The sequence below is a fragment of the Dipodomys merriami genome, unplaced genomic scaffold, assembly GCF_024711535.1.
Source record: "Dipodomys merriami isolate MVZ:Mamm:240054 unplaced genomic scaffold, mDipMer1.0.p SCAF_6, whole genome shotgun sequence".
NCBI lineage: Eukaryota > Metazoa > Chordata > Mammalia > Rodentia > Heteromyidae > Dipodomys > Dipodomys merriami.
Window position 1 is genome coordinate 72,515,265 of NW_027206179.1, and position 13,521 is coordinate 72,528,785.

The 13,521-nt window shown below is 35.5% G+C and overlaps 1 protein-coding gene across 3 annotated transcripts in view; it reads left to right on the forward strand.

The window, feature by feature from the left end:
- Ift88 (intraflagellar transport 88) overlaps positions 1 to 13,521 on the forward strand; it is a 125,860-nt gene that overhangs the window by 68,766 nt on the left and 43,573 nt on the right. For all 3 annotated transcript variants that reach the window (XM_070003169.1, XM_070003168.1, XM_070003166.1), the window contains 4 exons: positions 433 to 619; positions 4,275 to 4,383; positions 7,597 to 7,747; positions 8,139 to 8,254. In XM_070003169.1, coding sequence (XP_069859270.1) covers positions 433 to 619; positions 4,275 to 4,383; positions 7,597 to 7,747; positions 8,139 to 8,254 — 563 coding nt within the window. The remainder of the gene's footprint in view (positions 1 to 432; positions 620 to 4,274; positions 4,384 to 7,596; positions 7,748 to 8,138; positions 8,255 to 13,521) is intronic.

The window sequence follows — 13,521 nt, forward strand, 5'->3', positions numbered from 1 at the left end:
AGAGAGAGAGAGAGAGAGAGAGAGAGAGAGAGAGAGAATGTATGTGTAGCAAAGAGGCTCAGTGGGTGACACAGCAGCATGTGATGTCAGCAAGGACAGCCAGGCCTTCCCAGCTACTTTGATGCTGCAGGGGGAAGGAGAGCACACAGCAAATGAGGACAAGGAATTTGGGAATAGAGCATGAACCCTTCCACTTAAAAAAATAGTGTTATTCAAACTATGAGACTGGAGAAGTCAGTCACAAGAACTTAGCTGGTTGAGCTTGACAGTCAAAATGTAGAGATATCCTATCCAAATCAAGGTATTTGAACCATTTGCTTCTGTGTATCATGATAATCTCACAATGTCTATTTATTATAGCTGCAATCTTGGGAATATATGCTGAAGTATTTGATAAAAGTCAATTAGTTATCATTGTTATACTTTATCTAGCAAAATGAATTTTCCCAAGCCAGCAGCTATGCAGATTTAGCTGTGAACTCTGACAGATATAACCCATCAGCTCTGACTAATAAAGGGAATACAGTTTCTGCAAATGGTGATCATGAGAAGGCTGCTGAATTCTATAAAGAGGCTCTAAGAAATGATTCTTCTTGTACTGAAGCACTTTACAACCTTGGTAAGTGAAATAAGGTAAACATGCTTTCTGCATTATTTTGTTTTGTTTTGTTTTGTTTGTACAAACTCAAGAAGAGATTACTTCTTTCTTAAAAACATTGAAATCTACCACCTCTCAGATTCTAGATAATTCAAAATGCAATTAATGATCCAAAAGTTATGCATATATAAAATTTGAGTCAATATTGCTGTCCAAAAAGGCTTTTCCAGTTTCTAGTTTTATTTACATTTTCTATTTTTTTTAATTTTATTTTATTTTATTTGAGAACATACTGTACAGAGGGGCTACAATTACATGGGCAGGATAATGCATACATTTCTTACCAAGCATTGCAGCCTCCTACATTTTCTATTTTTCAATACTTGGACTTGAACCCAGGACCTCCTCCATGCTAAGCCACTGGTATAATTGAGTCATATTCCAGTACTTTAAATTTTATTTCTACCAGTCTATAAGACTGATTCTCCAAATTCCTGCTTACTGATATTCTTTTTAACTTTTGCCAAGCTAATAAATGGTAAAAACGCATTTTCTTCCTTTTTAACTATAAATAATTTCAAATACTAACTTCCCAATTTATCACATTCTCATATTTTATTGTATGTATCTCAGATGCACTGTTGTTTTTGTTTTATGCTGGTGCCAGGGCTTGAACTCATGGCCTTGCTCTTATTCAGCTTTCCTGCTCTTGGCTGGTACTCTACCACTTGAGCCACACCTCCAACCTGGCATTTGGGTGATTAATTGAAGATAGAGTCTTTTTAAGTTTTCTGCCTGAGCTGGCTTCAACCTTGATCCATCCTGCCTGGTCTCAGCCTCTCTCATTCCCTTCTCTACTTTTCAGAGGTTTTCTGAAATTATGTCTTTGCTCCCTGGGTATGAGTTTACAGTGTTGCCAACAAACAAGTGTCTGTGCAATATCTTTTTCAAGTTTTCTTCTTCTTTTTTTTTTTTTTTTTGCATCTTTGTTCTTTTATTATCTTTTCATGTTTTATTTTGAATATTTTTATTATCTTTAAGTACTTGTACAAAGGAGTTGCCATTCAACAAAGAGGTTTATGAATGCAGTATATTTTGATCAGTGTCTTCCCTTTCAACATGTTCTCCCATCCCTCTTAATCTACCCTTCCCTCATTTGTGTTTCTTCTGAGAACTGTCCAATTTGCTTATCTAATCATTAATTGAATAGTTATTCTTTTGATGTTCAGTTTTTTAGCTCTTTGCACGTTCTGGATATTAATTCTTTACCTATTGAATAGCTGTCATATATTTTCCCCATTCTGTGGATTTTTAGTTCTGGTAATGATATCTTTTCTAGCCCCCTCCCCTTTTCTAATGTTCCCCTTCCTTTTTTTTTTTTTTTTTTTTTGTCTTTCCTGGGCATGAACTCAGGGCCTGGGCATTGTCCCTGAGCTTTAGCTGAAGACTAGCACTCTACCACTTATGACACAGCACTACTTCTGGCTTTTTCTGTGTATGTGGTACTGAGGAATCAAATCCAGGGCTTCGTGCATGCTAGGCAAGCGCTCTACCACTAAGCCATATTTCTAGCCCCTAGCCCTATTTTGTGACAGTCATTTTTTAGGATAGTGTCTTAACCTCTTTTCTTGAGCTGCTATCCACATATTTAAGGCTTTCCATTTAGGCTGGCTATTGTTACTGAGACCACAGACATGTGTCACTGTATTTAGCCTCCTTTTTGTGGAGATGGAGTCTCTGAAACTTTTCTGCCTCTGTGTCCTTGAACCTCCTTTTTCCCCTCCTCACCCTCCCAAGTAGTTGGATGACAGGCAGCTGCAGGTGCTTGGGCAACTTACATTTTCATACTCCTTTAAGTAAGTTCTCAATTTATTTTTTATGAAATAAGAATCTCTATTTTTATTCTTTATATTTAATCAGTTGTCCTGGCACTATTTATGCCTCATCTTTCCATCTCCACTGATTTTATTTAATTATTTTTCTTTGCAGTACTGGGGATTTAACTAGGCAAGCATTCTTTATTACTAGCTTAGCACTAAAACTCATGTTCTACTTTGTTTTCAGATAGGTTCTGGTACTTTTTTGGCTAGGCCAGATTGCAACTGCAATTCTATTTCTGATTATAGTCATGTATCACCATCTCCAAGTTTCCCCAGCAATTTTAAATGCCCACCAACTAAATTCTATAGCTAAGTCAATTTCTGAAGTACTTACTATACTTTTATTAATCTTTTATTCCTGCCCCCACTTTTAAAGCCACTGAAACTTTGTTGCATATTTGGTGTCTAATAGAGAATCTTCATTCCCTCATGGTTCTTTGAAAAATAGTCAGTTCGGAACTCAAAAAATTAAACCACCCAACAACAAATCCTCAAAGAAACAACTGCCCAATAAATAAGTGGGCGAAAGACTTAAAGAGAAGCTTCTCTGAAGAAGAAAGAAGGATGGCCAATAGACACATGAAGAAATGTTCAACATCCCTAGCCATAAAAGAAATGCAAATCAAAACAACATTGAGATATCACCTCACTCCAGTTAGAACAGCAAAAATCAAGAACTCCAATAACAACAGATGCTGGAGGGGATGTGGACAGAAAGGAACCCTACTTCATTGTTGGTGGGAATGTAAACTTGTTCAACCACTTTGGAAAGCAGTATGGAGGTTCCTCAAAAGACTTCACATAGATCTCCCCTATGATCCAGCAATCCCACTTTTGGGCATTTACCCAAATGTTTACAAACAAGACCACACTAAAGCTACCAGCACAACTATGTTTATTGCAGCATTATTTACCATAGCTAAGATATGGAACCAACCCAGATGCCCCTCAGTAGATGAATGGATCAAGAAAATGTGGTATATATACACAATGGAATTCTATGCCTCCATCAGAAAGAATGACATTGCCCCATTTGTTAGGAAATGGAAAAACTTGGAAAAAATTATATTAAGTGAAGTAAGCCAGGCCCAAAGAAGCATAGGTCCCATGGTTTCCCTTATTTGCAATATCTAGTATAGGTATGAGTCAAGCGGAAAAGGTCAGATAATGTGATGCTAGGAAAATGAACCCTTAAATATGTATTTTAATGTTTTCGTTTCTTTCATGCATGTATTTCTAATGCATTAATAAGATTATTTCTTTGTTGCTTTGTATGTCCCTCCCCCACAGTGTAACCCCCGTTTTCACTATATTTGATGTCAGTATAACATGTGGAGTAGATGGGGACAAACAAGTCGTTTAAGGATTCAGGTGGACCTGTTGCAACAATGAGAAGTACAAAATGTCATGTCAAAACCAGCATTACAATGCCGGTGTGGGGGGGGGGAGGGGGGTATAATTGGGTGGGGGGAGGGGGGTAAAATTGGGTGGGGGGAGGGGGGAGGCGGGGAAGGGAAGTGAAGGGTAAACAAAGGAGGAGGCTGCAATGCTTGGTAAGAAATGTATCCATTATCCTGCCCATGTAATTGTAGCCCCTTTGTACAGTATGTTCTCAAATAAAATAAAATACAATTTAAAAAAAAAAAAAAAAAAAAAAGAAAAAGAAAAATAGTCAGTTCATCTTTATTTTCTCTCCTGGATTAATATTTACATACATTTGAACGTTTTTACTGTTGCTTAAACTTGTATCAGTAATAGTGCTTATAAGTTTTCTTTTCTTTTTTTTTTTTCTTAAGGCCTTACCTATAAGAAGCTAAACCGGCTAGATGAGGCTTTGGATTGTTTCCTGAAACTTCAAGCAATCTTGAGAAATGATGCCCAAGTTCTTTACCAAATAGCAAATGTGTATCCAATTTCAAAATTTAATAATAGATTATAATAGAGATTAACTAAATGAACTTAGACATTATATAAGTGATGGGAAAAATCTATTTAGCAGATTAACATATGATGAAAATATTATTCAAATAATTCTGTTTTTCAAAGATCATTTGCATTGTGAGATGAATTAGAACTTACTTAGAATTTTTTTAAAAAATAGCAGTAATTGACTACAACATTTTGAGTATACACATACTATTAATTGAAATTAAGTTATATAAACTGGGTGCCAGTGGCTCACACCTATAATCCTAGCTACTCAGGAAGCTGAGATCTGAGGATCATGGTTCAAAGCCAGTCAGGGCAGGAAAGTCCGTGGAACTTTTATCTCCAGTAAACCACCAGAAAACCGGAAGTGGCACTGTGGCTCAAGTGGTAGAGCGCTAGCCTTGAGCTGAAGAGCTGAGGGACAGCACCTAGGCTCAGAGTTCAAGCCCCATGACCAGCAACAACAACAAAAAAAAGATAAAGAAAATAGGTTATGTAATTGAGAACATATTAATTTTGATTCTTGTAGGGTATTGGTAGAGCTGATTAAACTGATGAAAATATTAAAATATTGTTCATTACTGATGAGTAGTATTGAGTTTACATAATATATTTGTTTTTGCTAATGTGTAGATATGGTAAATACAAATCTCCAAAGACATTTACCCTCCCAAATTATGCACTGCTTTATGGGAAATCAGTTGCTCCATTCATCCCATAGCCATTTTTTGCATGTGTATTATATGAGCCAGTATTATGTTTTAGACCTAGGACATGTGAATCTATAAAATATTTCATGTCAGTTTCTTTTGTAACTCTTAGATTTCTGTAATTGTTTATTTTCCCTTTACAATTTGAAAAGAAGAAATTTGCTATTTTTTTAAAGCTTTTTACACTATTGGAAAAGCATTTCAATTTCTTTCATTTTAATAATATCTGGCCACATTGGGAAAATCATGGGCTTCAAAATTGCTACTATTTTGATATAAATTTTATGTAAATGTGTTTAAAAAAAGTATATTGCGAGGTACACCATTATAGTTTTTTTTTTTTTTTTTTTTTTTTTTGTCGGTCGTGGGGCTTGAACTCTGGGCCTGAGCGCTGTCCCTCAGCTCTTCAGCTCAAGGCGAGCGCTCTACCACTTGAGCTACAGCGCCACTTCCGGTTTTCTGGTGGTTTATTGGAGATAGGAGTCTCACGGTCTCTCCTGCCCGGGCTGGCTTTGAACTGCGATCCTCAGATCTCAGCCTCCTGAGTAGCTAGGATTACAGGCGTGAGCCACCAGCGCCCGGCACCATTATAGTTTTAAGTATTACCTGCTATACTTTTGCTAGGGGTCTGTATGGGTGCACACACACTGGCCAGCCATAGGGCTTAAACTTGGACTGGGTGCTATACCTGATCTGTTTTGTTCAAGGCTATCACTCTACCACTTGAACCACAGCTCTTCTGTTTTCCTAGTAGTTAATTGGAGATAAGAGGTTCACAAACTTTCCTTCCTGGGCTGGCTTTGAACTATTATCCTTAGATCTCAGCCTCACGAGTAGTTAAGATTACAGACCTTGGGGCTGGGAAGGTAGCTCAGTGGTAGAGCGCTTGCCTTGCATGCATGAAGCCCTGGGTTCGATTCCTCAGCACCACATAAGCAAAAAGAAAAAAGCTGGAAGTGGCGCTGTGACTCAAGTGGTAGAGCGTTAGCCTTGAGCTGAAGAGCTGAGGGACAGTTCCTAGGCCCAGAGTTCAGGCCCCACGACTGGACCCCCCCCCCCCAAAAAAAAAAAGATTACCGGCCTTGGCCACTGGTGCTTTATACTTTTGATAGAATAGATTTTTTTTTTAATTGTGATTTATAACTTTTAGTTTTTCAAAGGGGTTTGGTAGATAGATGTAAATTAATGTAGCTTTCTTAGAATGTACAAAGCCTTTGGTTCACTTCTCAACACTGCAGATTAAAAAGTTAAAAAAATATTTTGTTTGTAGCAGATAGTATAATAGGTATTTCTTTTAGTCTTTTTATACTGTTTCATCTATTTGACTTCTATAAACCTGCAAGTATCATAATCTGACACTGCTTTATGATAAAGCTATTACTGATGTTTGAGGTTGTTTGTATACATATCTTTAGTTTTGTCTTGTGGTAACACATTTGTCATTGCTAAAAACTAGAGACCAAGCTGGTGTGGTAGCACATTTCTGAAATCTCAGCTATTCAGAGGGAATAGACAGGAGGATCTAGAGTTTGAGGTCAGCCTGAGTAACTGATATACCTTATTTCAAGATGCACACAGATACAAACAAACAAGGAAAAGAAAGAAAAATACAAGAGACTCATGTTTTAAAATACTGGGAATTTTTAAGATATATTTTATATTTTAGATCATTTTATAATATATTTATTACATATACAGTATGTTTAAAAATACTAGAATATTTTCATTTCATTGAAACTGAAGCAAACAAAATAAGTAATAAATTTATAACAAATTGATATGAACAAATTATTTGAATATATACAGAAAACTTGCTAGCTTCAAAAAAGAACTACCTATAGTGTTATTTTCTGATCTAATCAGGAAAAACTCATAGTAAAAACACAAAAACAATTCCCTTAGTGGGCTGAGCATATCAAGGGAAACAAATTAAACAAACATTTAGGAATTTTTGAAGAAGAAATTTTTTTTTTATTGGTTGTGGGGCTTGAACTCTGGGCTTGGGTGCTGTCCCTGCACTCTTCAGCTCAAGGTGAGCGTTCTACCTCTTGAGCCACAGCGCCACTTCCCATTTTCTAGTGGTTTATTGGAGATAAAAAGTCTCACGGAGTTTCCTGCCCCGGCTGGCTTTGAACCGTGATCCTCAGATCTCAGCCTCCTGAGTAGCTAGGATTACAGGCATGAGCCACCGGTGCCCGGCTTTGAAGAAGAAATTTTGGATAAATGTTAGAATAATTCTACAAGAAACTTGAGATTTAATTCTAGTGGAGAATAACAAAGGAAAAGGAATATATAGAGAGCAGGCAAAATGGTTACTTAGAAATCTAAAGAGAATGATTGCAAATAACTCATCTAAAGAGAATGATTGCAAATAACTCATCAACGTAGAGTAAGAAATGTTTTGCTGTAACAGTTTTAGATTTGCTTATTGGTTAGTGAATGTTGAAATTTGTATTATCCTTAACTGACGCTGCTCAAGACATGAATTAATGAAAGATCCGAGTCAAGCTATTGAATGGTTGATGCAGCTGATCAGCGTTGTTCCAACAGATTCTAAAGTTCTAGCCAAGCTGGGAGAATTGTATGATAGTGAGGGAGACAAGTCACAAGCGTTCCAATATTACTATGAGGTAAGTGTGTCAGCTTTCCTTATTATTCTTATTTTCTCTTTTTAGCATTTTATGAATTTTAAAAACTCAAAAAAACACCCATTTTAAATAAATAGTGATCAAAAGTAACATATCACATTCTTAAAATAAATTTTTTTATTTAAATGAAATTAAAGTGTTTTTCTTTTAAAGCATGATTTACATCCTTGTAGGATCTAAATATTAAATACAACTTGGGTCATATATAAGTAAAAATCTTTAAATAATTGAAAATTCAAAGACTAAGATTTCTAAGATTCATTTCTATTAAGAAATTTTATAGTAGATAAATAAAATTATTCAATAGGGAAAGTATTGAAGATGCTTATTATATGCTGCCATATTGACTTTGTCATATTCTATATTTTTCCAGTCGTACAGGTATTTCCCTTCTAACATTGAAGTCATTGAGTGGCTTGGGGCATATTATATTGACACTCAGTTTTGTGAAAAAGCCATTCAGTACTTTGAAAGAGCTTCTCTTATACAGTAAGTTGCTATTATAATTTTATGTTTAGCTAATGTTTTTGATCTCCAGAAAATTAATATCTGAACTACCTACCAGTGTCTCATATCTTTCTTCCTAACCATTAGGTTTCTGACTGCCAGAACAGGCAGAGAAGTCCTATAGACTCCTCTAATTAACCAACAAAATACTTGGCTGAAAGTGTAGTGCAAATGGTAGACTGTCAGCTGTGAGCAAGAAAGCTGAGTGAGAGTTCAAAGCCCTGAGTTCAAGTCCCTGTACTGATAGACAAAAAAAACCCAGTGTCTGATGAAAATTCAAAAATGATTAATGAACATTTGTGATTTTTATTTTCTTATATTTTATCCCATTTTGCTTGGTATATTTATTTTGATAATAATATATAATAACATATAATATATATAATATATTCCCATTTGCATGGAATTAAAAAATACCTCCTATAGTGTACATCATGTATTTTTCTTAGACATATATCTGTGAACCAGTATAGTTTCCTTATAAATCAGAACCTGACTATGGGCAGTTTCGTTTCTGAAAGAATCCTAATAGAAAAAAAGGTCATGTTGGTTTCAGTTTACAATTGATATACATTAATATTAACAATGAAACTTTTAAGTGTCTTTAAGTTTATATCAGAATATTTACATTCAGGCAAAATTACTCAGAAATAACCCTGTTCTGCTTTATAATTGACCACATTGAATTTTAAGATGAAATTGTGACTTAGAATTATTTCAACCATAAAGGAAGACGTCAGTGGTTTAAGTGGTCTGTGAAGAATTTGTATTACTCAATTAATTTTTTCTTTTTGTCGGCCGTGGAGCTTGAACTCAGCTTGCGCTCTGTCCCCCAGTTCTTCAAGGCTTGTGCTCTACCACTTGAGCCACAGTGCCACATCTGGTTTTCTGGTGGCTTATTGGAGATAAGAGTCTCATGGACTTCCTGCCTGGGCTGGCTTTGAACTGTGATCCTCAGATTTCAGCCTCCTGAGTAGCTAGGATTATAGGCATGAGCCACTGGTACCCAGCTTTATCAATTTTTATGCATTTGTCTCAGATGAATGTTTTGAGGACTATTACCAAGGTTAAGTAGATAGTTTTAGTTTATGTTATCTTTAAGTTTAAAGATACACACACTATACTTAATAATATCCTAACCTTAGCTTAGGTTACATGAAAATATTTCTCCTTAGCTTAGTCCAGTGGATGTCATATATAGATATATTAATCATTCCTTTATCTAGGTTTAGTTTTTTCTGTCCATCCTACTAGTGTTTTAGCCTCAGAAGTAGTGATGCTCTTTTTCTACCCCATTGCCCCACCATTGATCTTTATCTCACTCCTAATTCAGATTCCTGGATATTACCTGATACTTACCCATATTTCATTTGTGCCAGTAAAATGTTACAATATCTGGCTATAACTCTGCTTTCCATACTCTCATTTTCTAGCATGCCTGTGAAACCACCAGTCTCTTGACTGCCCTCTAGCAGTCTTGTCTCATTTTGGATTTCATTCTGAGTCTGTCTTTACTAGACTGCTTAGTTGAGCATATTTGTTTCCTTCTTGATAACTCAAATTCTGTTTCATTATCTCTCTTGCTCTGTTGTCCATCCACCCCCAGAATTCCTTTTGCCGTGTTATGTTTCAGTTTCCCTGAAAATAGAAGCCTTTTCTGGAAAACTCTCCTACATTCTAGAAAATCTGCCTAGTTGTTTTTATTGTAAAGGTGATGTACAGTAGGGTTACAGTTGCATAAGTAAGGTAATTAATATATTTTTTTTTGAACAGTGTTATTCCCTTCCTCATTTTCTCTTGCTCTATCCCCCACAACCCCCTACTTTTCTATAAACTTACTTGCATTTGCATCTGTTTTTACCTTTTTCCCTAGTGACAGACATTCAGCATATATTAATCACATCAGCCATCTTCTTTCTGAGTATTTATTTTATTTTATTTTCTTGCCAGTCCTGGGGCTTGAACTCAAGGCCTGTGCACTGTTCCTGAGCTGTTTTGCTCAAGGCCAGTACTCTGACACTTGAACCACAGCTCCACTTCTGGCTATATTTTTTGTCAGTTAATTGGAGATAAGAATCTCATGGGCTTTCCTGACTGGGTTGGCTTTGAACCATGATCCTTAGATCTGAGCCTCCTGTGTGGGATTACAAACTAGAGCCACTGTTGCCTGGCTGAACGTTTATTTTATGTAATATACTCCTTAATTTTTTCTCTTACATGACAATCCTTTAAAAATATACTGTTATTTTTAGTCACACATAATAATTGTACTTATATGTTACATATATTAAATTTACCTCAACAATAGTTACATAATAAATAAAAATGTAAGTTCTTTAGGGGTGGGAATATTAATTCTTGTGTCATATAGTTCTTTGCATGTTATAGAGTATTCTGCATAAAGTTAACTTGAATTTCTTAACGTGTTGTTTCTTTACTATAGGAACTGCTCATCTTGTAGTATCTTTTATATTTTAGAAAATATTTTTTAATGTCATGAAATACCAGCAGGCAGACCAGTGTATGTTGGGAGTTTCAGATGGGGCAGAGAGAAAAAGGACTATTTGAATGAATAATGGCCATCACTTTTCATATTTGAGGACTTAGACTTGCAGATCCATGTCCAGGTAGTTTTGCAAATTCTTTTTTTTTTTTTTTTTGGGGGGGGGTCCAGTAGTGGGCCTGAACTCTGGGCCTGGGCGCTGTCCCTCAGCTCTTCAGCTCAAGGCTAGCGCTCTACCACCTGAGCCACAGAGCCACTTCTGGCTTTTTTCTTTTTGCTTATGTGGTGCTGAGGAATCGAACCCAGGGCCTCAAGCATGGAAGGCAAGTGCTCTACCACTGAGCCACCTTCCCAGCCCATGCAAATTCTTAAGTAGGAAAAAAACCTCAAATACCCATAGTGAGCACATTATTGTCAAACTATTGACAAGATCTTGAAAACAACAAGATGAAAGTGACTAATCACATAAAAAAGGAATGTTCAATATAATTGTCTGCAGATTTCACAACAGAAACCTTGAAGGTCAGAAGACAGTTAGATGCCTGTTTATAAAGTACCAAAACTGAAAAAAAAAAAAAAAGAGAGAAAATGATAAAATTAGTACTTTTTTGTTTTGTTAGTTGTGGGGCTTGAACTCTGGGCTTGGGTGCTGTCCCTCAGCTTTTCAGCTCAAGGCGAGTGCTCTACTGCTTAAGCCACAGCGCCACTTCTGGTTTTCTAGTGGTTTATTGGAGATAAGAGTCTCACAGAGTTTTCTGCCTGGGCTGGCTTTGAACCATAATACTCAGCTCTCAGTCTCCTGAGTAGCTAGGATTACAGGCATGAGCCACCAGTACCCAGTCATTAGTACATTTTTTTGTCTAGCAAAACTGTCCTCTGGGAAAGTGAAAGTAAGACATTTCCAGGTAATGTCTTATCTGGAGTTAACAATGAGTTACTATCCAATAAACTCAATATATAATTGAAAAGTAAAAATGATATTTTATATTGGAAAGATTAAAATGAAGTTATTTCTGACTATAAATATGTAGCTATACTCAAGGAATATATGAGAGAGTGAATCTGATGAATGTATTTAGTACTATTGAATTACATAAAATTATCACATAAGTTTATTGTAAGTTACTTACAATAAATAATCCAGAAGAGGAACAGAGAAGATGAGAAAGGGATTTTATTTATAATAGCATCAAAAAGAATAAAAAATTAGGATTTAACCATTAAAGACATATACACTGAAAATTCTTGAAATTTTAAAAGACATAAATCAAAAGTCCATGTACATAGATTGGAAGACTTGATATTGGTAAGGTAATAGTACTACTCAAAGTGATTTTAGGTTCAATATAATCTCTATCAAAACCCAAACATATATTTTTCTTCTTCAATTCAAGAGATAAACACAGGGCTTTTTGCATGCTAAGTAAGTACCTCACAACTTGAACCAACCCCCCCAGCACTCACTCAATAGTACTTTTTGCAGAAATAGAATATCTATTTTAATAATCATAGAATCTCAAGGGACCCTAAATATTGAAAATAATTTGAAAAAGGAACACAGTTGCAGGATTCACACTTTGTGGTTCCAGAATTAGCTTCCATGCTACTGTGATGAAAACAGTGGTACTTTAGAGGCCAGACAGATGTAAGATCTAGAACTCAAATGTATGAGCCATATATGTAAGTTAATTTCAACAAAGGCATCAAAACCATTCAGTAGAATAGGGACAGTCTTTTTTAAAAAAAGCTGAACCTTTTCTTTATATCATGAATAAAAATTAACTCACAATAGACCAAAACTTTAGTTTTTTTGAGGTTTTTGAGTAAGTAGAAGATGTTTAAGATATGAGAGGGGCACATTGAGAGGCTGTCATTTCTTCAGTTCTCAACTTTGTTGGCATTTTTAATAGTAGACTTTAGAATTCCTGGTTATGGTTATTTATTTTAAACAGAATTTGATCTCCTGATAAGAGGAGATGAGATAAACTATGCATTTTTTCTTTACTCTTTTTTATGTTGTTGTTGAGATCTTATTCAAACACAAAATGAAAATTGTCCTGCCTTCTTGCAGGGTGCATTTGCATGGAAGATCTTTTTCCATTCCTACATTGGGTGTTTGTTTTCATCTTTGGCTGTGAGATAGGTCTCTTAGAGACAAGAAATAGATGGATCTTGTTTTTTGATCCAATCTGAAGTTCTTTCTTTGGATTGGGGAATTGAGTTTGTCAATGTTTAGGGTTGTTGTAGAGAGATTTGTCATGTTTCCTGCCATTTTCTTGTTTCCCTGTGTTTTTCATCTTTTCTATTCTTGTGCTTACTAAATTGATCTTCTAGTGATTTTTGTCTGATATGTTTCCTTGATTTTGATTGTTTTCTTCAGATTGAATTCCTCCTTTTAGTACTTTGTATTGCTGGTTAGTGTTCATGAATTTATTTAATTTTTGATTGTCACGAAATGGTTTAGTTTCATCGTCAAATGTAAATGATACCTTCGCTTGGTATATGATTTTGGGTTAGCAGTTGTTGTTCTATAGGTTTTAAATGGTAATTTTCCATATTTTCCTTGCATTGAGGGTTTGTGTAGAGAGGTCCACAGTGATTTTGATTTTCTTTCAATTGTAGTCTAATTCCTTCTTTGATTTTGCAGCATTTATAATTAGATCCTTGTTATTCCAGTCTAATGTTTTTACTGTGATGTGTCTAGAAGTGTTTCATGTAGGATCCTGTCTGCTAGGTGTTCTATATG